The sequence below is a fragment of the Sminthopsis crassicaudata genome, chromosome 1 (assembly GCF_048593235.1).
Source record: "Sminthopsis crassicaudata isolate SCR6 chromosome 1, ASM4859323v1, whole genome shotgun sequence".
Classification (NCBI taxonomy): domain Eukaryota; kingdom Metazoa; phylum Chordata; class Mammalia; order Dasyuromorphia; family Dasyuridae; genus Sminthopsis; species Sminthopsis crassicaudata.
Window position 1 is genome coordinate 733,139,527 of NC_133617.1, and position 26,478 is coordinate 733,166,004.

The 26,478-nt window shown below is 37.0% G+C and overlaps 1 protein-coding gene across 16 annotated transcripts in view; it reads left to right on the forward strand.

The window, feature by feature from the left end:
- CADPS (calcium dependent secretion activator) overlaps positions 1-26,478 on the forward strand; it is a 550,474-nt gene that overhangs the window by 345,512 nt on the left and 178,484 nt on the right. For all 16 annotated transcript variants that reach the window (XM_074284209.1, XM_074284210.1, XM_074284212.1 and 13 more), the window contains exons 10-11: positions 9,628-9,736; positions 12,650-12,862. In XM_074284209.1, the coding sequence (XP_074140310.1) occupies positions 9,628-9,736; positions 12,650-12,862 (322 nt within the window). The remainder of the gene's footprint in view (positions 1-9,627; positions 9,737-12,649; positions 12,863-26,478) is intronic.

Here is a 26,478-nt window from a genome sequence, read left to right on the forward strand (position 1 = left end):
CAAAGCCAAGATATGTAGATTGGAAGTTATGGAAAATGATGAATCTAAAGCTTGCTGGAAAAAGAGCTCCTTCATCACAATTCAGACATGGCTGAATTTAATCCATTCAGGTGCCAAGAGCTTTGATGTACCAATCATGGAGCTCTGATTCATGAGACCACTTGGTATGCTAATGGGGGAGTACATCAGTACTTGATTGGGGCAGAATGGAATAGTAGATAGAGTAAAAAACTTGGGATTAGAGGTTGACTTGATTTCATGTACCATCATTTATGATAGTGGCACTCCATAAACTTAGGCAAGTCATTAAGGCTCTTTAACCTCAGTTTCCTCATTTGTAAAATGCAAGGATTGGACTCCATGGTTTCCAAGGTCCCTTCTAGCTAAAAGTATTTGATCTCATCATCCCATGAATTCAGTCTTTCCAGCATAATAGTGTCTTAATGTTGGACTTAATCTGATGACCCCATGGTCATCATGAACTTGCATGGGTTCAAATTTCATCCCAAGTCTCAGTGTCTGTCAACTTGAAAAAATACATCAGAATGTCTTCTGGTGATATTATGAATTACCAAATACTGAACACCAGAGAGAGTGTGAATGTGATGGGAGAAAGCTAGATATTGACTCCCTCATCAGTTAGATATGTACTGAAGCAGTGCTGAAGCAGTGTCTTTGATGGATCATTTACTGTATCAAGAGTGTCTGGCTTGTGAGACAAACATGTATTAAACTCTTATACTGTGCTAGATACTGTGTGTGTTCTAAACAGTCTTTGAGTTGTATGTCTTGAACTTACTAGGGTCACAATCCTGGACAAATCACAACTTCTGTTTACCTCAGTTTCCTCAACTGTAAAATGAGTATAATAATAAAACCTACCCTTTATGGTCATTATGAGGATCAAATGAGACAATATTTGTAAAAAAAAAAAAAATACTTAGTATATTGCCTGGCATATAGTGAGTGCTATATAATTATTTTCTTCCCTTATTCCCCCTCATTCTTTTTTGCTAGTCCAAAGAAATCCATGGACCCCTTCTCAGAAAAATGTAAAGTAAAATAGATGGGATTTTGGAGGAAACTAATTATATTGGAATAGTTATTGAAATGGTGTTTTTTAATTCACTGACCTCTTGGAATCTATCTACAAACTCCCAGGGATCTATGGGCCACAGATTAATAATCCCTATTTTATTTGCTAGGGATATAAAGACAAAATTGAAACAATCCCTGCCCTCAAGGAGTTTGCATTCTACTGGAAGAGAAATACCACATTCACAGATAAATCCTTTTTATCATGAAAAAATAAAACTACACCAAGATTTGAAGGCCATCTTGTGTATGTAGACAACTAAATGATGCAGTGAATATAGTACTGGACCAGGAGTCAGGAAGACCTGAATTCAAATCCATCTCCAGATACTACCTAACTCTGTAACCATGGACACTCCCTTAACTTCTGTCTGCCTTACTCCACTACAGACCAAAGTAGCAAATCTTGCCAGTGTCTCTGCCAAGAAGAACCCATGGAAAGTGTTGGCATGAAATGGTCCATGGCTAATTAACTGAACAACAACAAGTATATAAACACACACACACACACACACATATATATATTCATTTATACACACACACATATATATAAATACACATATACACTTTTATATATACATACATACACTCACAAAACACAAACACACACACACACACACACACACACACACACACACACACACATATATATATATACACATATCTCACATATACACTTATATATACACTCACAAAACGGAAATAGAAAGTGATTAGGGGCCAGGTAGTAACAACTGGGGGAATCAGGAAAAGCTTCTTGAATGAGGCAGTGATTGAGGCCAGCTTGGAAGGGCTGGCTGATTGAGTTATTATTTGTAAATGTTCGTGTAATAGAGCAGCTGTGGGATATTTGTTTTCATTTTATCACCAATGAATAAATAACACTTTGTACTGCTCCAGGTTCAGAGTTTCAATAAAAGCCAATACTTCAGGGTTTGTTTTTTTTTTTCCCAAAAAACAGTAAAACATGTAATGTTTTCCAGATATAACAACAATAACAAAAAGAAATTCACGATTTTCTTATGAAATGTTTACCCTTTCAAAAAATTAACATTGGCAAAATTTCTCAAACAGTTTTCCTCAAAAGTTGGATTGTTGGAATCTTCAAAAGTAAATCTTTTCACTGTAGGAAGCCAGGAGACAGAATGGGACCTGGAGCCAGGTAGAACCGTGTTCAGACATTTACCAGCTGGGCTAGTTACCTAACTTTTCCCTGCTTCCATTTCCTCATCTGTAAAATGGGAATAATAATAATCCCTACCCATTTATGGTTGTGAGAATCAGAGACCATATTGTTGTATATATGCATATGTGCATGTGTGTATGTGTGATATATATGTGTATATGCATATACACACATATACATACCACATATTCATATACATACTATATCTACACATATATACTTTATATATTTATATATACATTATATACTCACACACATATACACAACATATATTTATATGTACCACACAAACATACATATTATATATATTTTTTTTATGCAACACTATACAAATATACACACTATGAACACATTATATATACATGCATATAAGTACTATATGTATTTATATACACAAAGAAGGGTCAAAGTTAATCATCATTAATTCTGCAGTGTCTACTTGTTAAAACCAAGATTCACCAACAATTTGGTATTACCAATTGGTAGATTTGGTGTTTACCGATGACATTCATAGTCAGAGAATCTGGATTCAAATCCCAAGATACCTGCTTATTTTTGACCTTGGATTATCAACCCATGAGCAAATATTTATTAAGTGACAACAGTGTGCTAAGTGCTAGGAATACATAGACAAAAAAGAAACATTCCCTTTCCTCAAGAAGTTTGTGGAGGGAGAGAATGTGTATATCTCTAAGATAATGAGGGGATCATGCGAGTAGAACTTTGAAGGTGAGTAGAGACACATGGAGGAGAAAAGAAATGGGGAATGAGTACCCTCTTGGCAAAAAGATGGAAAATTGGAGAAGACTAGGACAATGAAAAGTCTCTTTGCTCTTCTACCCCTCGGTTTCTTCTCCTGTATAATGGGCATTGCATTTAAGGATCTCTGAACCCCAGCTCAAAATCCAATAATAATCTGACCCACAAACAAAAGGGCCTATGAAGCCAGGCCTAAGACTTTTTTTTTCTGGAAATGATGTGGAACAAAAATCCAAGATCAAGATTCAAGAGATGTGAGTTCAATTCTTGCCTCTGCTCTAACTGGCCAAACTGGCCAAATTACTTAAACTCTCCGACCCATTGTTCCTTCACTATAAAATATAGGAAGTCCTCTCTAAAAGCCCTGAATTCTTTCAAGAAAATACATTTCTTTAAATCCTAATTTCTTAATGTAAACTGTCAAATCAATGTTGAAAAGTTTCCTAATTGTTCTTAATGGAGCCAGGGAAATTTACCAGCATTAGGTCTACCAATGACAACTTCAACCATTTTCCCAGAAGGGGGCAGCAACAGCCAAGTCTTCATTAAAGATGCTGCTTTAAAAAAGAAAGAGGAAAGAGATGAATGGATGTGAAACAAACTAAGACACCAAATTCACAGAATCAGTGCCTTGAGATTGGGTGCTTCTGTGCTCTTATATTATTTCTATCATTTTTGTATTATCAGCTTGAGTAGCTCCATGTGCACTTAAGGCACAGGTTATGCCCCTGTACCAAGTCAGGGGGAATCGGTTTCCCCATGAAAAAATTGATTTAGAGAAAGCAACATGGTATTTTAGACAATAGAGCCACTCTCAAACCTAGTGGCAGTTGGATTCGTTGGATCAGCTCTGTGTCATTGGGCAAATTGCTTAATCTCAGTCTCAGTTTCCTCATCTGAAACAGGGGGTGATGATAGCACTTACCTCAGAGGGTTATTGTTATTGAGGGGCAAAGGAGTCAACATATCTAAAGTGCTTTGCAAAGCTCCGAGCACTATATGAGTGCTAGTTACTGTTAAATCTGGGAAGATCTGGTCCCACGATTCATCCATGACACATAAAGGCTGTGTGACTTTAGGAGAGCCAGTTCATTTCTCAGAGGACCAGGAAGCTCTCAAAGACCATACTCAATGGCATACCATGATAGAGGGAGTTTCTTTACCCCAAAATTCTCTTTAGCAATAAAATCTCCGATCCACTCCCTATCAGAAGCAAATTATTGAAATTTCCTCTCATGAAAGGAGAAGGTCAATGTAGGAAAATGGAATGAACTTTGGCTGAAGTCAGTGAACTGATTGGTTCGTATCCCATCTTTGAACCTTACTCCCAAGCATAATAATATTCATGTAATACCCTTAGTCCTCAGTCTTTTCATCTATAGAATGGGAGAGCTGAACAAAATGATTTCTATGATCTTAGTTCCCATAGTCAGTTTTCTAAAATCAAGCAAATGAATGTTCATTAACTGCCTTCCATATATAAGAAACTTTGCTAGGCGCTTCAGAAATAGCAAGAATTGCAATGCATTCTCCCTGCCTTAATTAACCTAAATATTACAAGGTTGTGTGAAAGTATATTAGAAAAATAATGAAAATATAAGGTGTTATACCACTTCGCCAGTGCTTTACTCAGTTCTGAGTAGCACAGATTAAAGCAACAATTGGTCAACTATATAGCATCCAGAGGAGAAGGCTCACTGGAATATGGAGAAAGAGCTGGGGCAGGGGGCAAAACCTGAAAGACTAGAGAGCAATGAAAAGTTTCAGCATTATGCCCTTGTACGGATCATAAGAAAGAATGAGGGATGTTTACTTTGGAAAAGGAAAGATTCAGGACAGGAGTTGTGGGATTAACCTAGTAATTAAACAATCACATCATGTGACAGAGAAATGAAATTTGCTCTACTTACCCAGAAGCAATGGTATAAATGCAGACAGAACAAATGTAGATTTGATAGGGGAAGGAAAAAAAACACAAACAAACTTCCTAACAAATAGTGCAATCGAAAACTTAAGTAGCTGCCTCATGAGGTTGTGGGTTCCTGCCCCTCATTAGAGGTCCTCAAATAAAAGTTAGGTGACCAATTATCAGATAAGTTGTAGTGGGAGTTCCCATTCAGGTTCAGGTTGGACTCTGTGACCTCTGAGATCAGTCAGTCAATCAGTTAACAAGCATTTATGTGACTGATTATGTGCCAGGCACTGCTAAGTACCATGGGTACAAAGTCAAAATGAAACTGTTGCCTTCAAGGAGTTTACATTTCATTGAAAGAGATAGCATATATACATATACATATCTAAGTTTTAAAAAAAAATATATATATATGCATTTATCTACATATATATAAACTTAGATACATGTATAAATTTATATATATGATGTTTTTATAAGTGGCTTATATATATGTTATAGATATATGTATATACATCACATATACAAAATTAATAAAGATTTTTTAAGAGGAAGAGCAACTATAGTGAAAGAGTTCAGGAAAGACTTCCTGAAGAAGGTGACACATGAACTAAGATGAATCATGAAATGTGTAGAAAAATGAGCTGTACGGAATGATTGAATCAAAGTGTGTGGAGAAGGAAGTGACATATAAGAAGACTAGAAAAGTAGGAAAGGGTCTAGTTGTGAAGGCCCTTAAAGGTGATCCTTGAAACAATGGGAAGTCACTTAGATTTATTAAATAAAGGGATAGAATGATCAAACCTTCAGGGAAATTACTTTGAAAGCTGTGTAGATAATGGGTTATAGACTTAACACAATTAGGGAGATCAATTAGGAAGCTATTATAGTAATTCTCAGAGACAGAGATATCCAGAAAGAGAGGGAAAGAAAGTCAGACAGAGAGACAGAGACAGAAAGATGAGAGACAGAGACAGAAAGATGAGAGACAAAGAGAAACAGAGAGAGAGAGACAGAGATAGAGAGAGAGAGAAAAAAAGGGTCACTAAGGCTTCTTTTTTGTTGTGCATTTTTTAAATGCAAAGAACTGAACAGAAGAGAGACTAGAAAGAAGTATAGACAAGTAGAACAGCTTTGAAAGCTACAAGTTGAATTTATTGTTATTGAGTCATTTTTCAATCATATCCAAGTCTTCCTGGCCCATGAGGGATTTTTTGGGCAAAGATATTGGAGTAGTTTGCCCTTTTCTTCTCCTTTTACAGGTAAGGATACTGAGGCAAACAGTGTGAAGTGACTTGCCCAGGATCATGAAACTAATAAGTGTCTGGGGTCATATTTGAACTCGTATGGATGAGGCTTCTTGGCTCCAGACCCAGTGCTCTATCCACTGTGCCTCCTAGCTGCTGAATTTGTTATATATATTTCTTATATATATATTCAGAAACAAGAGTCCTAAAGTTTCATTATAATCATTTATTGTTTTCATATAATATTTTCTATGTTCATTAAGTTAAGAATGAAAACAAAAAAATAGAATTAGTTCCCTAGCATGATGACATTTTGGAATAAATGGATAGAAGGATAGGTGAATGAATGAAAGAAAGCACATGAATAAAAAGTCTTTAAGAACTCTCTGTTCAAAGCATTGTGCTAAGAGCAAAGGGTAAAAAGACAAAGGCAGACAGCCCCAGCCTCTGAAGAGCTTATATTCTGAAAGGAGGAGGCAAGAGAAAGATGGAGGCTATGAAGGGCCACTTTAGTCCACTAAGTTATAAGGATATGATTTTACAAGAGAACAAGAGTTTCATGGTTCTGGGATTTGCTTTTCTGGAAAGTATTACATCCGGACCAATAGAGGGCAGCAGCAATCCATTGATTCAGAGGGAAAACTGAGCCTTTTTTGCTCAAGTCTAATTATTTCTCCCCAACCATGGACAAGATAACTTGGCCCTTGCATCCTAGCAGCAGAAGAAATCACACCAGGCTGGAGGAGGCTATCTTGGAACTGAATCTGTCCTCCATCTTTATCAAAAAAGAACAAAAAACAAAATGAGACCACACAGAAATGGGAGCAAGGGGAGGTGGAGTTCCTTCCATAGGTCAAGGCCATGTCTAATCTAATAAAATGAAGTTAGGAGTCAGGGATAGTAACCCAACCTTAACTGAGACATTGGGTATTAGTTGGTTGTCAATTTCCAAGTTCCCAGCCTGAAGCAGGGAGAATCCTTTGCTTCTGGAATAGTCTTCTTTCAGCTCTTCTTGGGGTTTTAAAATGCTAAATATTCAATCTGGGTCTTGATGATGCTTGATGGGCTCCTGCAGGCAATCTTGAGCACTGACAGAGACCCCTCCAGCTGCCCAAAGCTCCCATCAAAGGATGGATGGGGAATGCACGGTGTCATACAGATGGTGACTCCGAGGAGTGAGGGCTGCCACTTGCAGCATCGAGGATGACATCCTCTGCCGAGGTTGGGGGTAGAAGATTGCTTAAATATGACTGGCACCTACTAATTCACTTCACATTGTTTGTGACAGGGTGTCACTCCCCCACTTGTCTGAGATGAATGAGTTTCCAAAGCACATAAAAGAGATACAGAGACAGACAGAGAGAGACAGAGAGAGAGAGAAAGAAAGAAAGAAAGAAAGAAAGAAAGAAAGAAAGAAAGAAAGAAAGAAAGAAAGAAAGAAAGAAAGAAAGAAAGAAAGAAAGAAAGAAAGAAAGAAAGAAAGAAAGAAAGAAAGAAAGAAAGAAAAGAGAGAGAAAGAGATAGAAAGATAGGGATGGAGGGAGGGAAGGAAAGATAAAAGGAAGGAAGGAAGAAGGAAAGAAGGGAGGGAGGAAAGGGGGCAGAGGGGGAAAGAAAAGAAAAATATAGATCCCTGCCAAGTACTATGGGTTTATTTGCTTGCTGAAAAATAAATCATGTTTTTAAATCAAAACATAAATAAATGGGCGGGGGGAGGGGGTAGGTAATGGATAAATTTTAAATCAAATGACTCTAGTTTAAATCCTGACACTAGCACCTACTATCCATGTGACTTTAGGAAAGTCACAGCCCTCAGAGCCTCCATTCCCTTATCTGTGTCTGGACAATCTCTCAGGTCGCTGTCAGTAATTGGTTTGTCATTCAATGACCTACTAATATCCTGATTAACAAGAGGCCAGGTATATAATTTTCTAGAAGACACATTTTGTGAGCTGGGAAGGTAGGAAAGAGGCTGGGGGAATGTAATAGAAAAAAAAAAAAAGTCTAGGAATTCATATTCATGTTGGAAACCTAATACATACAATAAGACACTGTACTACACACTGGGGATATGGAGGGAAATGTTCTCAAGGTCAAGGACTTTGACTTTGCTCATCTAAGAAATGAACACATTGAATAAAATGCTGGCAGGCTGTTCAATCTGTTCATATCACAGATGAGCACATTGAGTCACAGAGAGGTAAAGTGATTGATCTCTTCCTTTGATGTATAAAATGGGGATAATAATCCTTGTACTATCAGTTCAGTGCCATTTAACCAACATGTATTCAACATCTATTCAGGAGTGAGGCAGGTAAATAAAAAGGCATCAATGAATTAATTAAATGAATGGAAACCAATATTAAGTGCTTTCTATGTTCAAAATATCATGCTAAAGAATTAGGGATAGAAAGATTAAAAAAAAGCTGGCCTTCAAGGACCTTACATTCTAATTGGAGGAGACATAGATGGAATGATAATCAGGAAGGGCCCCTTTGGTCCATAAGAAGATATAAGAATGGTGATTTTTAGAAGAGAATGTTCAGGAAGAGAGAAAGTTGTATGGCCTAGAAAAGCGATTTCTCATTTCCATGACATTGCCCATTGCAAAGCATCTGTGTCGATGGAGGGAATTATTACACTGGGAGTTCTTTATGGTTATGAAATCACAAATCTGGCCCTGCCTCCAAATGTGCCAGACTAAACAATGAAAGTCTAGACAGAAAAAAAAAAAATCTCTGCAGGGATTCAAGTTAGGGATTTCATGGGGATCACTATGTTCTAATATTCTAATTAGTAAAATGAACAGACAGATCTCTAAAGTCCAGTTCTAACTTCTATGTTTGTCATTTTTAACTGGAACTGTTGGTTTCATTGGTGAAAGGAGTTGCTGGAGAAGAACCTTCTCTGCCCCTGAAGATAGAAACATACTTTGTAACTTCAGCATGGAGTGGTTAAATGTGTGACCAGGGACACACAGCTGGTATAGATCAGGGGTAGGACTTGATCTCAGATCCACCCATCACCAAGATCAATATCAATATCTTATGACAAATTGATCCCCAAACCTAGAAAATAAGGAAAATAATTTAGGCTGTTTAATTTATTTCAACTCAGTAAGCATTCATTAAGCACCAACTGTATGCCAGGCATTAGACATACTAAAGTCAAAATATAACAGTCCCTGCCCTCAAGGAGTTTCCATTCTCTTGAAGTTTATTCACCTGTCTACCTCACAGGGTTGTCTTACTAAGTAGGATGCTAAGAAAACATGAGCTATTATTATTATGACCGTTGTTATTGCTATTGACATTATTCTTATCCAGGAACACTAGAGAAGGAAAAGAGGTTCGGTAAGTTGGATTTCTTACGTGGGGGCTCATGTGAGGTGGGATGTCCCGGCACCAACTTGACTGTCATCTCTACAGGTCAGCCAGTACACATTTGCCATGTGCAGTTACCGAGAGAAAAAGGCCGAACCTCAGGAACTTCTGCAGCTGGATGGTTACACCGTAGACTACACTGACCCTCAACCAGGTACCCTATCTCATGACGGGCTTCAATTACCAATGAAATGGTTTTCCTTTCCATTGTCACATACAATGATCAAACATAGCTCAAATACATATTCTGATTTTTTTTTCTAAAATGCTCGAATTTAAAATATTCTTACATGCATACACACAATATATGTGTAGTATGTGTATGTATGTGCATACATACACATATGTACATATACATGCCCACACATTTGCCACTACAAGTTTGTATAATGTAATATATGTGTGTATGTATACATATATACATATATGTATACACATACCCTCAGGCAAAATTCAAGTAAACCTTGATCCATTTTGTCAAAAACAAACACAATCTAAGCCACGCCACACAGGTTAGAAAACCCTAAACAATAGATCCCCTATATATTCTACACTGATCATCATTACATTCTCAAGAAGCAAGAATTGAAAGTCGGGGAGACTTTAAAAACAAGAGATCCATTTAACCTCTTAGCTTCCTTTTGTGACTAAAAAAAAAAACAAGAAAAAACATGTGAAACCGGCTCCTTCAAGGGGGAAGTTTGATATTTGTAAGTTGTGTTTTTCTTCTACCCTCCCCCAAATGTCATCTTTCCAAAAACCCAGTCGAAATCAGTCTTTAGCATCCTAGACTTTGGGGTATGGGGGAAGGGGATCATTTCAGCATATTAATGAGCAACAAGCACCAACAGACCTCTCCCAGAAAAGTTATTTTCTTATGCCAAATCTGCATGAGGCAAGCATTTCCAACCATACTGTAGTATTTGGCCCAAAACCTTTTTTCCTCCTTCCATATTGCTCTTCCACATGCAATAAAATAAGCATCGAAGAAATATGAGCTCAAGGGAAGACTGGCTGTTAACCTGACAAGGTACAGGAGACTAGTCCTTCAGACCAGGATCAGCAGAGAAATTGATTTTCCTGATATTCTGAACCCATCGTAAGAGTCAGTGACCCATTTTGCTGTGCTCTCCAATGAGTAATTCTACACATTGACACTACACAAAGACAGGACTGGCTTCATTAGGCATTAATTAAATGCTCTAGTCGGGAGCCTCCTGTTCTTACAAGTGTGCCTCCTGGCATTTTCACAAAATGGTTCGTTAAATTGGCCCTCACATTGGCAGGTGCAAGTTTGTTTTCTTCCTCAACATTGGCTTACCCTCAGATAAAAATGGGCCCAGCCTTTCCTTCTTGTTACCCTGTGAGAGCCATGTAAAACTCATGAGTCAAAAAGTGGACTGGCCAAAGTCAATATCAAGAGGGAGGACACAACTTTGTTCTGAAAGTGAAATCAAAATTACTTTGCTGAGATCTCTTTTCTAGATTGAGTCCCCAAAAATCGAACCTATATGGTGTCCATGCTGGCCACCATACTATCTATTATGACGGAAATGCCATTTTTCATAAGAAAAAAGGAAATCTAGTGTTGTTGTATCTAGTAACAAAAGGTGACTATTAGCAAAAATGTTAACAAAAAATTCAATATAATGCTCATTTTAAAAAATGCTGTTTTTATTGCGTTATCACCCTTATTATCATCACCCCTGAAAGTAGAATCAGATTCTTGAGCTTCCTTATCAAAGTAGCATAGATTAGTATATTACATTTCTTTCTCAGTGGATGCAATGATAGTTTCTATCTTCTTTGTATATTCATTTGTCATCGAAATTTTAATCGCCTTTAAAAATGGGGGGAAATGAAAATAATTGCCAGTCAGCCCTTTTGACTGACAAAAATATTAACAAGCATTTATTGACTATTTATTATGTGTCAGGCACTGTGTTAAGTATTGAGGATACAAAAAAACAAAAACAAAAACACAGAAGCTGCCCTCAGGAAGCTTACATTCTATTGGAGGAGACAGTTAAGCATATAAATAGAGAGGCACAAGATATCTCCAGAGTAGATGGAAAGTAACCTTAGAGAAGAAGTTGTAGCAGATGGAGGAAGTGGGAAAGACTTGAAGAGAACAGGGAGGTTCACATATTTCCACCTCTCAAAGTTATGTTTAACTACTACTAGTGAGTACTAGACATAGCCCTGGGAAACTATGGAAAGTGGGTTATAAACTGGAGAGGGAAACTAATATAAGTACCTACTTAATCCTGCCCTCTTTGGGGGCATCATATCTATTATATCCAGAAGTATAGCTCTCAAAGCCTTACCACAAGATATTGTCCAAAATAGTCTATCAACTATTATACTTGCACTTTCTGGAACATCCACTCTGGGCCATTTTACCCAGGATTGTCTCTTCACCCCGCCAGCCCTCTTCTCCCATTGGTGAGTTCTTCCAGGGACAGACATTTTAGGGAAGGTCCCAGGCTGTTCAACCTTCATTCACCAACTGGCTTCTGATTTTCAAATTTCAATGTCATGTTTCTTAAACCCTTTTCAGTTTCTGTTTATGCCTTGTCCATCCTTATTACAATATAAGCTCCATGATGACAAGGACTACAATTGAATTGCTTTTCTTCTTATCTCCAGCATTTATCTTAATAAATGCTCATTGCCTTGCTGTGTACCAACCCAAGAGCTGATCCTGCCTGCTATGCAAAGGTCCTTCCCATGTCTAAATAAGAAATCAAGAATCAATTAAATGTCATTCAACTTCATATTCATTATTCCCCAAAGCATTTTCTGCTATTTGAGTGATACACTATAATAAGTTTAATCCCAAAATAAATGCATAGACTCAATTCACGCACTCTAGAAGCTCCAGATTTAAGGTAACTGACATTGACATAGACATATCAATAGAGAACAAAGAGCCAACAGAACAAACATATCACATCAACGGCTGGGAAAATGTCATTGGCAAGACCATTTCCTATTGTGTTATTTGTGGTGATGAGATGTTAAAGAGATCAAATCCCATCCAGGTATTTTTCTGATCTCATTCCAGGTTTGGAAGGGGGCCGAGCCTTCTTCAATGCAGTTAAAGAAGGCGACACGGTGATTTTTGCCAGCGATGATGAACAAGATCGGATCTTGTGGGTCCAAGCCATGTACCGGGCCACTGGCCAGTCCCACAAGCCCGTACCCCCAACTCAAGTTCAAAAGCTAAATGCCAAGGGAGGAAACGTGCCTCAGCTAGATGCGCCAATCTCTCAATTTTGTAAGTAACTAAATTGTCTTAGGATGTAGCTCTCTAATCCATGATTTGCCCTTTGAAGTCAAATCAATCTCCAAAGACCAGATTAAACTAGTTTCTTAAAGAATCATTTTATGGGTTCTAAAATGTTTTAAAGCAAAGATTCATCAGGCATGTTTGCTAAAAACATGAGTTGGGGAAGCCTGAGAAAAGTTGGGATGGAATGATTGATGAATGGGATTTTAAAATGCAATACTTGCTGTATTTTTTTCAAAGACTGAACTACATGGAACATTTACGTCAGTTAGTTTTAAGAGTTCAAGTGAGATAGAGACAGAGTCAAAGAGTTGAAAGGTAGGATGGTAATTCATAACCAGCCATTCATTCGTCTTCCTTTGATTGCCTCAAATAAAGTGTGTGATTTCTTTCTTTGCTTTATTCCTTCCTATTAATGTTCCTTTATAAATAGGGCTTCATTTGAAACCAATTAAAAATCTGCCATTAAGAATAACTTAAAAATAAAATAAGACATTATCACATGCAGTGAAAAAAGCATTTGTGTCTTAAATTCCCATCCTGGGCTATGCAATAAATAAACTCAGATTCAAAATTACAATCGTCTCCTTAAACAACCCCACTTAGTGCTCCAGCAACCTGTCCTCCTTTTTGCTATGTCTGTATCTGCTGTTCAACCCTTTTCGATGTCTTGTTAATAGAGAAGCAGTTAGGTAGACTGAGGTAAGGGATATATTATAGCTTTGTTCTTTAAATGGCTGGCCTAAGATTTAGAGGTGCTGGGTGTTGGGATTGACTCTGCCATTTACTTATGTGGCCTTGCGCTAACTAATAGACTGTTTTACCCATTTATAAGACCGTAGGAGCATAGAATAATAAATTTAGAGCTGGAAGGGGTCTTAATCCAACGCCTTCCTTTTACAGTTAAGGAAATTAAGACTTGGAGAGCCAAAGGGAGTTACCTAAGATGATGGTAAAAGTTCACATTCAATTAGTATTTTTAGTTGCACAAGGTAGCACAATATAGTGGAAAGCTCAATGGCTTTGGAGATATAGAGGTTCAACTCCTGCCACCAACACTTACTAGCTGCTTCTCCTCTTTGGACCTCAGTTTCCTAATCAATAAAATGACACAACTGGACTAGATGTTCTCTGAGATCTTTTCTAGCTCTAAAGCCATTATATTATAAACCCTGCAAGAAATATGGCTTGAACCCAGAAACTTTGACCCTGAAACTATTCTTTTTTTTCCATTGACTTATGGATTTCTCTCTAAGGACAGTATTGTCTTTAACATTCAATGACTTTCTTTTGGGCAGCTTTCAACTTTTAGGTAGAGGGTCAAAGTCATTAACTGCAAAAATGTTTTATGTTTTTTAACCCAAACATGCAAATTTCACTGGAACTTCCAGTGGGGACATTCCTTCTACCAATGAAGCTGCAGCTTTTGGTCCTCAAGAAAGTGAGAAGTTACATGGTCACACAATCCATGTTTATCAGAGAGGGATCTTTTTGATTCTAAGGCTGACCCTCTCCTCACTCTGTCAGGTCACCTTAATCTACTGTTAATGAAGATGATGAGGAGTGCAAACAAAATAGAAATATAAAACATAAAATAAATAATTTCTTTTTACTATAGAGATAAACTCAACACATTACCTAGTTTTTCTTCTATACTTTCTCCTCACTCAGAATATAAAAGGTCACTTAGAGTAAAATAAATTTCAAAATATATGACACTCCAAAAAGTATAGCACAAAGAGTTTGGAGTCTCATTTGTCTTGTAGAAGTCATTTTCCCTCTTGAGGCCTCAGAGTTCCTAACTGGAAAACAGCAGAAATGGAGCAATGCAAGATTTCTTATAAGGTCTAAAATGGTATTGTATTCAATGGTGTCTGACTCTATGTAATCCTATTTGACATTTTCTTGGCAAAGATATTAGTTTGGTTTGCCATTTTCTTCTCCAACTCATTTTACAGATGAGGAAACTGAGGCAAAAAGAGTGAAGTGACTTGCCCAGAAATCACCCAGCTAGTTAAGTGTCTGAACTCAGGAAGATGAATCTTTCTGATTCCAGGTCTGCTATTCTATCCATTGAGCCACCTAGCTGCTCCTAAAATTTGTGACACAAATAACAAAATTTAATAATAATTTTAATAACATCTAGCCAAGAATTGTTTAATGGTAATTCTTTTCATGAGTGAAGGCCAAATGGTCTCTGAAGTCCCTTCCTACTTGGAAATTCAGTGATTCTTTGATGTTATATATCTTTGACATCTACTTTACAAAGTTCTTCATGTCTAATTTCTCCTTTTATCTTCACAGAAATTCAATGAGGTAGGCAGGTAGATCTTATTTACCCATTTTACAGATGACTAAACTGAGACCCAGAGTGTTTGAAATGCCCTCACTGAAAATAGTTACATAGTTCATAATTAGAGAAGCTGGAATAAGAACCTAAGTTTTCTGTTCATGGTATACAGTTCATAATTAGAGAAGCTAGAATAGAGTTTTCTGCCCCCTTGTTCAATGTTCTTTCTCCCATTTAGAAAACATGAATAGGATAGAATCTAATCAGACACAGCATAGGAATTGTGCATAAAGTCCTGGCCTTGAGGTCAAGAAGACTTGTCTTCTTTGACTTGAGTTCAAATCATCCTTCAGGTGCTTACTAACTGGGTGACTTTGGTCATGTCCCTGCCCTTCTGTGAGGTCCATCTGTAAAATGAAGGAGCTAGACTCAATGTCCTCGCATGTCCTTCCCAGCTTGCAATCTATGGTTCTATGATAATCCATTCAAATCTATTAAGAAGCTTTGCAAGCTGCCCACATTAGCCTGAGCCTTTGAAAACATAGATTTGAGTTTCTTATAAGCAAAAGGTCCTTATCTAGTTCTCCATTTTCAAGCACTAAGCAAGCATTAGTGATGAGGGACTCTAGGTTGAGGAGGACAGTGGGGATGCAGTCTGGACTCAAGGAAGCCAGATGCAGTTCTCATGCACATTTTATAATTTAGAGAGTCTTTTACACAGCAGGCATTTGATAACTGAAGGACGAGTGGAATTACTTCTTTATAGCAGATATGTAGAAACCCATCACTTAACACTCTCTTTTTTTATGCTCCATCAATTGGGCAAGGACTATGCTTATCAAGAACTCAGATTAATACTATTTAAGTGGGATAGAAACATTTCAATCTCCTTCAAAAAGTTAAGAAAATATTCACACTTTTAAAATACTTCAAAATTTATAAAGTATTTTCCTTATCACACCTCTGTGAAAGAAATAATTATTGTTATTCTCATTATTCTCAGGAATCTGGTCACAAAACTGGGCAAAGAGTTAAATTTATAAATTCAGTTTCTGGGGAATTTTTCACTATTCCATGAGCTTCTTAGCTACTAGCACATGTAATAAAACTAGATAAGGCTTATTTGTTTAAGTAGGCCATCATGACTACAAAAAACTTGAGTTCCAATCCAGGTTTTAGATAATTATTAACTAGTAACCCTGGGCAAATCATTTAACTTCTGCCTGCCTCAGTTTCCCCATCTTTAAAATTATAATTCTCAGAATTGTTGTGAAAATCAAATGAGATAAAAAATATATATATAAAGTACTTTGCAAGCCTTAAAACACTACATAAATACTACCTATTATTATTATTAACTATAATGGGAGTTCAGAAAAGGAATCTATGTAAGTTTCAATCAAACTTGATAAATGCAAAGCATTCCACTTGGGTTCAAAAAATCAACTTTTTAAATATAAAGAAGATTTAAGAGGAAATGTGGCCAGACAATAGATCAACTTTTTTTTTTTTTTTAATCTAGTTTTAGCAGGCATATGTCAGCATTATGACATGGCAGCCAAGAAATGCCCCTATCTTAAATTGCATTGAGATAGCACAGTTTCTAGGGATGAGAAAGAGGGAAGTTCACTGTATTCTGCCCCAGGCAGATGTTATCTGGTACATATGGGGCAGTTATGGGCACCACATTTTAAGAAGGACATGGTTGAGCCAGTGACTATTCAGAGAGGGCAACCAAGTCATAAGGAACCTCAAAACCATGACATACAAGGATCACATAAAATAAATTAAGATCATTAGACTGGAGATTAGAAGTTTTAGTGGAGTGTATAACAATGATCTTCAAATTTCTGAGGGATTTTTCTAGAGAAGACAACGTTCTACTTAGTGTTGGAAGAAAGAATGGGAAGGATTGAGGAAAAGTTGCAAAGAAATAACATTAAGTTTAGTTTAAGAAAATTGTCTAAGGATTAGAACTATCTAGAAAAGAGGAGGTACCCTCAAAAGCTAGTGGACTTCCCCCATTAGAAATCCTCAAATAAAATCTCCAACACCACTTTCTAGGTACTTTATGGAAAGGATTTCCAATTTTGGTTTAATTTGGACTAGGTGGCCCTTCCAAATTTGAGATTCTTTAGCATGCTGTGGGCATTTGATGGATTGACTGAGGAAAGGCTTAATGGAGGAAATGGCCTTGGAAATGACTTAGAGGAAATTCACACTGGATTGGATAACTTTCACATATTACTTCTTCTTCACCTACTAAATTGCACAATTTTTATTCATAAGTCAGTTATAAATGATTTACTACCTTCCTCAGTAAAATAACATAATTCTGGATTCTGAATGGTTGGATTCTGAAGGTTTTCATAAAGTTCCTTAACATTATTTGAATGAATTAAAAGTGGTAGGATTCTATTCACATGTATTTACATAGCATATTCAAATAAAACTGCTCCTTTCCCTTTTGTATATTTGATCTCCTTTCCTCCAGGCAGAATCTTATGTAAATCAAATCAGACAAATGGGTATCTTCAAATCCTACTTAGGACAGTCCATAAAAGCCTCATAGGACCCAGAAATCATCTAGCCAGAACTGGTTCTAGGAAGAAAAAAGAATGATCATGAGGATAGAATGTTGCATCTATCAGATTTTTTCAATGACTTCATCAGTTTGGTTGATTTTTTTCTCTTACTCTTTTTATTTTTCTTTGTTCTTTTTTTTTTTTAATAGACTGTAATAAATAATGGCTCACTGAAAAGGAGAATATAAGTAATATATGAACAAAATATGTCAGTAAAATCTATTTTAAAATAGGAAATCAATAATAAATATTAAACAAAGAAAGTCTATTTCTTGCCCCTATGCACTTTAACAAATAGAAAATTGAAAATAAAATTATTTAGTCCAAATGCTTCATTTCAAAGATGAACAAGCTGAGGTCTAGGTGACTTGGACAAAGAAATAGAAGTAACAAGAAGCAGACTCAAGATTTGAACCCAGGGTCTTTGGTTTCAAATTCTGTGCTCATTTTTTTAATGCCATACTGTTTTCCATTTTTAGCTCATCTTGTATCTTTCAGCTTAATTCAATTCAATTAAACAAATATTTGTCAATTGTCTACTGTGGACAAGGCACTGTGCTAGGCAATGGAAATGCATAGACAGCCTAGAAAATTGATCCTATCATCAAGGAGTTTCTAATTTACTGGAGACAGGCTACATTTACACCAAGAAGGCAATATAATATGATGTGAGGAGAGGAGAAATATTCACAAGCCTGGAGATCAGGAGACATTCCATTAGGGTTATTGCCATGCTCTGAACCAGAGTAGTACAGTGAGTGGAAATGAGAGGACAAATGTGAGAGATGTTGTGTAAGTAGAATCAACAAGATTTGATTCTTGGCCATGGAGAGAACAGAGGAAGGAGAAAGAAGCAATTAATTGTCAGAGATGTCGTTATTGTTGTTTGTCTTTCATTCTTGAATAGGACCATGACATCAGGGAGGGGATGCCATGATATGCAAGTGAATTGAATCGTATTTAAATGAGGGAGAGTTGTGCAAGGTTACCTGGGAAGAACGAGTTAGCACCCTGGATACCTTAGAATCAGCCGGAGTCAGGATAAGCAAAAGTCCTTGGTCTTTATTCTTGGTCTTTAGGGGTAGAAGAGAAGGGAATGGACACAGGATCTCTGTGACCTTCTTCTTCATCTACCGCCAAAGTGACTCTGGCTTGTCTTACTCCACCCCCTAATCCTTCCCATAATTCTCTGTATATACCAAAAGATTGAACCAGCACAGAATAGTGGAAAGGGCCATTTTCCAAGCATATGCTAATAGAGTACTGTCCAATCAGTAATTAGCCTTAAGTGCTCGGTTATCCAACCTCAGTGCATCAACTCAGAGTTTCAGCCCTTTACAGTTACCTGCCTCAGTTTTCCTTTCAGAGCCTTCTAGGTCCAGTGGCCAGATATAGATCAAGATAACTGGAAATGGCCCTGGATGCCATAGGAGACCTTGACCTTTTTAAATGAAGGTCTTCAACAGTCTCATTTTGACTTTAAGGTTGTGGGTTTGGGTGATGTTGCTGATGGGGGCAGTCCCTCCAACAGTCCACAAAGTCTCTATGATATAATAGATAATCTTCAAGAGCTGTTGTTGCCCAAAATCTATCCCCTTGTATCCAATCTGGTGATAAAATTCTTGGAATTTAGTTCTCTGGTCCTCAGTCTGTCCCAGGGTTCAAAGAAGAAGCCACTGCAACTGACCTTCTGCCATCCATCATAGGCTTTGAAAACCTAGGGTTTCCATAATGCCGTGATGTGTTATTGGAGTAGGAATTCCAGGGGACATCAGTGTAGACCAGGGATTCTCAAACTACGGCCTGCGGTCCAGATGCAGCCTGCTGAGGATATTTATGCAGCCCGCCGGTTATGGCAAATGGGCTAAAGGGCGGAGACAGAGTGTGAATTTTTGTTTTTACTATAGTCCAGCCCTCCCACAGTCTGAGGGACAGTGAACTATTTTAAAAGTTTGAGGACCAGTGGTGTAGACAGTGCCTTCAAAATCCATCAAAATGTATCTTATCTCTAAGCTGCCATTAAGCTTTTTCTCTAAATCTCTCAAGTTTTATAGGGTTCCTTAACATTATTTGAATGAGTTGGAAGTGATAGGATTCTATTCTCGTATACTTACCCTTTATATTCAAATAAAACATCTCCCTTCTCTCTTGTACATTTGATCTCCTTTCTAATTTCTCAAATCTATTTGACACTCAAAGAAAGAATGAGGGCATGTAGTAAATCTCAATATACCGTTCTCTGTGACTGATGGGCCATCTTAATCAATCTGTAAACATTTATTAAATACCTACTAAGTGAAGATATTGTGCCAAGTGCCACTAAGAAGAAGTCATTTTACCTATTTGGGGGAAAAAAAATGCAAATAACCATTGAGAAGTCTGCAGGCACCAGTATGACAGGGCCATTTGTAAAATAGAACTAAATTAGTGAAGGCTCCACTCCCCAAGATCTTTCTGACGTGGTCATCTTCTCCATGCTGCTCTGATGATCTTTAAGAGGGCTGAAATATGCCAGGGCATTGCCACTTCTACACTGTTGACATTAGAATCTTGGCATTGAACAGTGGAAAATAAGCTGGGCTTTAAGACCTGGGTTTGTTGCTTGCTGACTGGATGACCTTGAAGAGGTTAACACAAGCAGGAATTAGTAAGGCACCTGCTCTGTGCGAATCACCCTGCTAAGACCTGAAGATACAAAAATGAACAAAGACAGGACCTGTTCTCAGAGGGAGGGCCTGCTGGGACCAAGTGACTTCACTCCTCGGCTCCCCATCTTCTAGAAAAATGATATTGTTAAATAAACTAGGTCAAGGATCATTTCAGAGCTAGAAAGCACCTCAGAGTCCAACCTTGCCTCTCATTTTACAGATGAAAAAAAGGCACATAGACTTTAAGTAACTAGCTCAGTATCACACAGTAGTGTCTGAGGGACTTTTTGAACTTAGGTCTCCTGATTGCAAACGTTAGGGTCCCATCAGATATCAGGCCCTTAATTTCAGTGTCTTCTAATTCTTGTATTCTATGATTCTCTTTGTGATTTCTAGCATACTAGTTAACATACGCATTAGCTTTCCCCCCCCCCCCCCCCTTTGGTCATTGAGACTGGAAGATAAGATACTCTGAACATGTAATTTCATCAATTAAGAAATCCCAGTATGGAAACTTTCTCCACTGATGAAAATAGTTAACTTTCTATGACTTAGTGTCTGAGTTTGCCTCAAGATACTCATTGGTTATATGATTTGCAAAAGGCAGCATAGTACTAAGGAAGAATCACTGAATTTGGTCTTAAAGGAAATGGGTTTAAATTATGCTTCAACCATTGACTGCGCATATGGGCAGATCACTTAATCTCTTTTGGGCTGTTGAGATGTTTCCTCATCTGTAAAATGAGGGTGTTGGATTAGATTCCCTTTTAGGTCTTTTAAAATATATGATTTTTGGAAGTCATGTGCTCATGAACACATGACTAATATCTATTGAAGCCAGATTCTCTTGATCTGAAAGCTGACCAATCCATTAACCAATCCAATCTAATCAATACTTATTAAGTATTTATTACTTGCCATGCACTATACTAATACAGTCAATAAAAAGACAGACTTTGACCTCAAGGAACTCACAGTCTAAAGGAAGGATGAGGGAAGATAACAGACAAAAGAAAACAAAAAAGATGGGATAGGAGGAAACTAAAAGGCAAGGCAGAGTGGGGACAGAATAGCAAATACAAAGTAGAGTGGAAGGCATGGGGAGGAGTTTACTAGTCTACACTCCAGTCGGCCAATCAGGGGAAGAGGAGGCTGAGGGCCTGGTGTCAGTCAAGGTTTGAGATAGCAGAATGGTGATGAGATTAAAGTTCAAGAGATAAACAGATTGTGATTAAATCCTTTCAGTCCCTAATCCTAAATGGGGTTTTCATGACAAAGATACAGAAGTGGATTGCCACTCCTTCTCTAATTCATTTTACTGAGGAGGAAACTGAGGCAAATGGTGTAAAGTGACTTGCCCAGGATCACACAATCATTGCATTGCATCCATGTGAAGAGTTCCTAGAATGCAAACTTCCTCAGCCAAAACAAAACTCCCAGGTGACTGAAGCTAGAAAGGATCTCAGCAACCTTCCAGTCCAGTGCTACCCAACCAGATTAAAATGGAATGAGGAAACGTTTAATAAAATAAATTAAAAATACAACACAATATTTAGTTTTCTGGATCAATCTGTGGCCCACAGAGATGCATTTCTATTGAGTTTGACATTGCTGCTGGATTTTAATCCCCCTCTTTTTCCAGATGAAATAGAGGCCCAGGGCAATAAAGTAACTTGGCCAGATTGGCACAGAAGATAAATTGTCAGAGCTCTGATTTGTATCCAGGCCCTTGAATGAAGATTCTTCATTCCTCTGAAACCTTAAAGTCTTTGAGAATTGCCCTAAAATGGTCAGTGACTTGCCTATGGTGAGATAGTGCATCTTCAAAAGTAGCACATAAAGCCAAGTCTTTCTAGAGCCAAGATAGGTCTTTTGTGAACTGTGCTAATGTGCATGAGTAGTATTAAAGAAATTTCTCTTAATTTAGGCTTAATTTAAACCCTGTGCATTATTCTGGGCCATAAGGTCATTGAAGGTTGGAAAGGACTTCATAGATTGATTACCTACTCCAACCCCCATATTCTACAGGAAACTGAGACCCAGAAAGATTTTGAGTTCAGAAAATGGAAAAAAATAAGCATAGTATAAAACTCAGCTTCAAAAGAGCCTTTAGCATCATTAAATAATCTAAAAATTGGCTAGGTAATCAGATAATTGAATGAATAATAAGATAAAAATTAAGATTATTTTGCTATCAAAGGCACAAAATGTCAAATCTTAAAGACAGTCAAGTATTGCATTTTAAAAAGATCTCCTTGTCCAGCAAAAAGGTAAGAGCCATTGTTACCCATTTAAATCTGGCATCTCTCTCTCTCTCTCTCTCTCTCTCTCTCTCTCTCTCTCTCTCTCTCTCTGTATGTGTGTCTCTGTCTCTGTCTCTCTCTGTCTCTGTCTGTCTGTCTGTCTGTCTCTCTCCTTAAATGCTTCTTTTACAAATAGCCTTCCTGGTAGATGGTAGATGCCATTCTTGCTAATGAGTGATTTTTTTCCAGAATGATACATTGAAGTAACAACTTTCCAATTGTTTTACTACTATTATTGTTGTTATTGTTATTATTCTTTTCATGGAGCTAGTAAGCAGCTAGAAAGGGTAGAAATTTTCTTGGTGATAAAAACAAAACAAAATGAAACAAACAAAAGAAAAACGCTCCAGTCTTGTCATGTAATAAATGTTCAAGAGAGACTTGAGAATATCACATCATGCAGTCGGGGATTTGGGAGCAAGGTGGAATTTGTTGGGCGCCTACTTAATTTGGCTTCACAGGCTTCTGTAGGCAGATTTTGTTCTCTGACCTCATGACTGCAAAACAGTGTTCAACTGCAAAATCTAAAGACAGTCTCAGGAAAAGTGGAGTGGAATATTGCTATGCAATTTCAACACTGAAAAATAGATCCTGCTATTCCTTATTTTGCGTGGGACTCGACAAACCCATTTATTTGGGTTGCCCAGATCTTAAAAATGTGGTGTTTTGAGATATGTATATATTCTTTTTTTTCTTCTTTGCTACAATGAAAAAAGAAAAAGAATTCCAAACTACAAGTGGTTTCTTTTCTTTTTGTTTGGGGTGTGGTTTTCATTGGGGTATTTTTTTTGCCCTGGACAATTAATAGCATTGTTTCATTTTTAGATATAATTGGGGTTTTCATAAAAATTAATTTCCAGAACTATAGATAACAGGACTGTCAAGATTTATATTCCCCTTTGGCAATACTAAGCATCCTCAAAGTCGTCACTTGCCCTTGTCTTTGTCCTCTCTCTGTTAGTGTTATATAAAAGTAAAAAATTACATCTCTAGTTATCATTTTGCAGGAGGGGCAAAAAAAAAAGCCTTTTTTTAAACTTAAAAATGGGTCAGGAAATGTTTGACAGAACCCCTTGTTATATTTTTCATTTTTAATGTCTGTTTCTAGCTAATAACGGTTAAGCCCATCATATGCCAACAGTTGGATGTCTTTGAGAATTGTATTATATGTTCCACCCTGATAATCAGTCGGGATGATTATTTCCCTAATTGATTTTTTTAATTGTTTGTTTGTTTCCAGCAGTTAGGATTTGGGGGTGTTTAATTTTTTTTGTTGTTATTGGTTTGGGGGATTTTTTAAAATTATTTTTCAGTTTGTTTTCTTTTTCATTCTTTGCTTGAACCCAAGTACTTTAGCTGCTAGGATAGAACTCCTGTCTGCTTTCCGAAGCCTTGTTGCTAGTCTTTATGTTATTCTGGTTTGTTCCTTCTTACCCTGCTAACTTCTAGCTGGACTCAAGGGTAAGTGCTCCCTGTAGCTAGCACAGCTCAGATAATCAGTTGAGATTATCTGACATCTGCAATGTGCTTTTTTTTTTCCTCTCTCTTAAAACTTTCCTCATGTTTAGATCTCGTAGTAAAACTTTTCATGTTATTTTCCTGAACTCAGGTTTGAAATGTCAGCTTCCATACTAAACGTAGGATGCATGTGACGTGTGCATAATTGCCTTCTCTCCCTGGCTTTCATATTGGCATCAAGTGATTTCTCTGACTAAAGCCAACCATTGACATCTCTTCTTTTGATTTTTGGTTTCTGTCCCGAGATGTAAATATGAATTGAGCATCACAATGAAACTGTAAATGATCCCTTTGTTTCATGGAATCCACATCGACTTGACTGCTTTAATGCCTGAAAACAGATCATTCTGCACTCTGACAATCTGTTGTGTTTTTTTGGTTTGTTTTTTTTTTTTTTTTGTTTTGTTTTTTTTTTTTTTTTAAAACCCTTTCCCCATTCCAATTTCTATGGTCAGTACACTCATGGTGTGGTAACCATAGATACTTAAGGGAATAAAAGGATAGGATAGGAAGCCTTCCTGAGCAAGATTTCAAGATAGAAATATTCAGAATAATGGATAATAAAAGTCCAAGCATGCCTTGCATGGGTCAGCATTCTTATTCCCTGATTTGGCAGTTTCCTGTAATGTTGACACCCAATGGATAATCACTTGGAAAAAGGAAAAGGGAGGGATGCAAGCAGTAATTCTGTCCTAACCAAATGGACAGATTGGGGTCATCATTGAACCCAAATAACTCAGTCCACAAAGCTTCGGCATCACTCCCTCACAGTGACTATGAATTTTCCCATCACAGTCACCTAAGCTATATAAGTAGTCCTGATGTTCCTTTTTAGTTAGAATAGGGTAATGAAAGCACAGAATTTCTTAAAGCGGTCTGGTTATTCTTTTCTAAAAATTTTTTTTTTTAATTTTAAAAAAAAGATGCCTCAAAGAAAATGAAAACTTGACTCTTTAGAAAGTTTTCCTTCAGTTACTTATGAACTAAATATACAGTGTACTATTTTTATTCATATTTAAAAAGCTGTCAATCAAACATATGGTGAGTGCATAATTTATTAAGAAGTTGGTCAAGAGAGCCGGCAAATATGCCATTGGAGTATTCTGAATGCCAAATGAGAGGGAGTAGGTCATGTCATTTCTCCTAACCATGTAATGATACTCCTTTCTTTTCTCCTTTTCTTTTCTATCTTTCTTTCTTCTTAATGTTTTTTCTTTATTCTTTTTTTTTCTTTTGCATAAATGTACCCCTGGTTAGCAGGCAGATTTCTTCACCACTCCAAGCAGATCCCTTATTTGACTTTTATTTTTATTTGAATGTCTGATGAGACATTGAATCAAGCTTTCTGTAGAATGTGACCTTAGTGAAAATTCAGGATTTTGCCACATTTTGAAGAATAAAAGAAAGGATGGGCAGGTGGATGGATGGATGGATAGATGGATGGATGGATGGATGAGTTCTGTTCTGATGGCATTACATGTATTTGCACAAAATGCATTGCTAGCTAGTAGTTTTTATTTTACTAATTGTCTGCTTTAATTGCTTTCTCTATTTATATCTCATGAAATCATTGCTATGTCTTCTTGTATTGTCAACTTGCAGATGCTACATTGCAGGAATGCAATCTTAAAGTATTAATTCAATATTCACATAATTTGCATGACCTAAAATGACACTGTAAATCACTTTGCTATTCTTTATAAAAGCATATACTTAAAAAAAAAAAAAAAACAGACTCCCACAATCGGCTCAAAATATTTCAAAATGCTATGAGAAGTTCTCAATGTTCTATATTTATTGAAGAAGTATTTCTTTGGAATCTGAAATCTCAGACATCAACAATGTTATCCATTGAGCCATTTAATATTTTCCTGATTTGTGTAGTGATTTACAGTATAATGCATTATTAACTACTGTCAAGTGCAGAAAATGATTGGTTACATTGTAGGGAAAATTTAAACATGGCCTAGTTATGTTTTATTTTCAAACCAGAAATTAATTGAAGTTAAGAGTAAATACAGCAGGGGAAAGTTGAAAATCATTTATTGATTGGTGGTTGTTTTTGGTTTTTTTTAGATCATTGGCAATGTCACCACTTTATACCTTCTATTTAGATGACCTTTAAAAAATTATATTAAAGCTGAAATGTGCATCATTAGTCCCCTGTTGAACTTTTTGTAGGAGTGCATTTTAGCTCTATACAATGGGCATGAAAAAGTCTGTAGTTTGGCTTGGGATCTCTTCCACTGCTGTGTCTAAC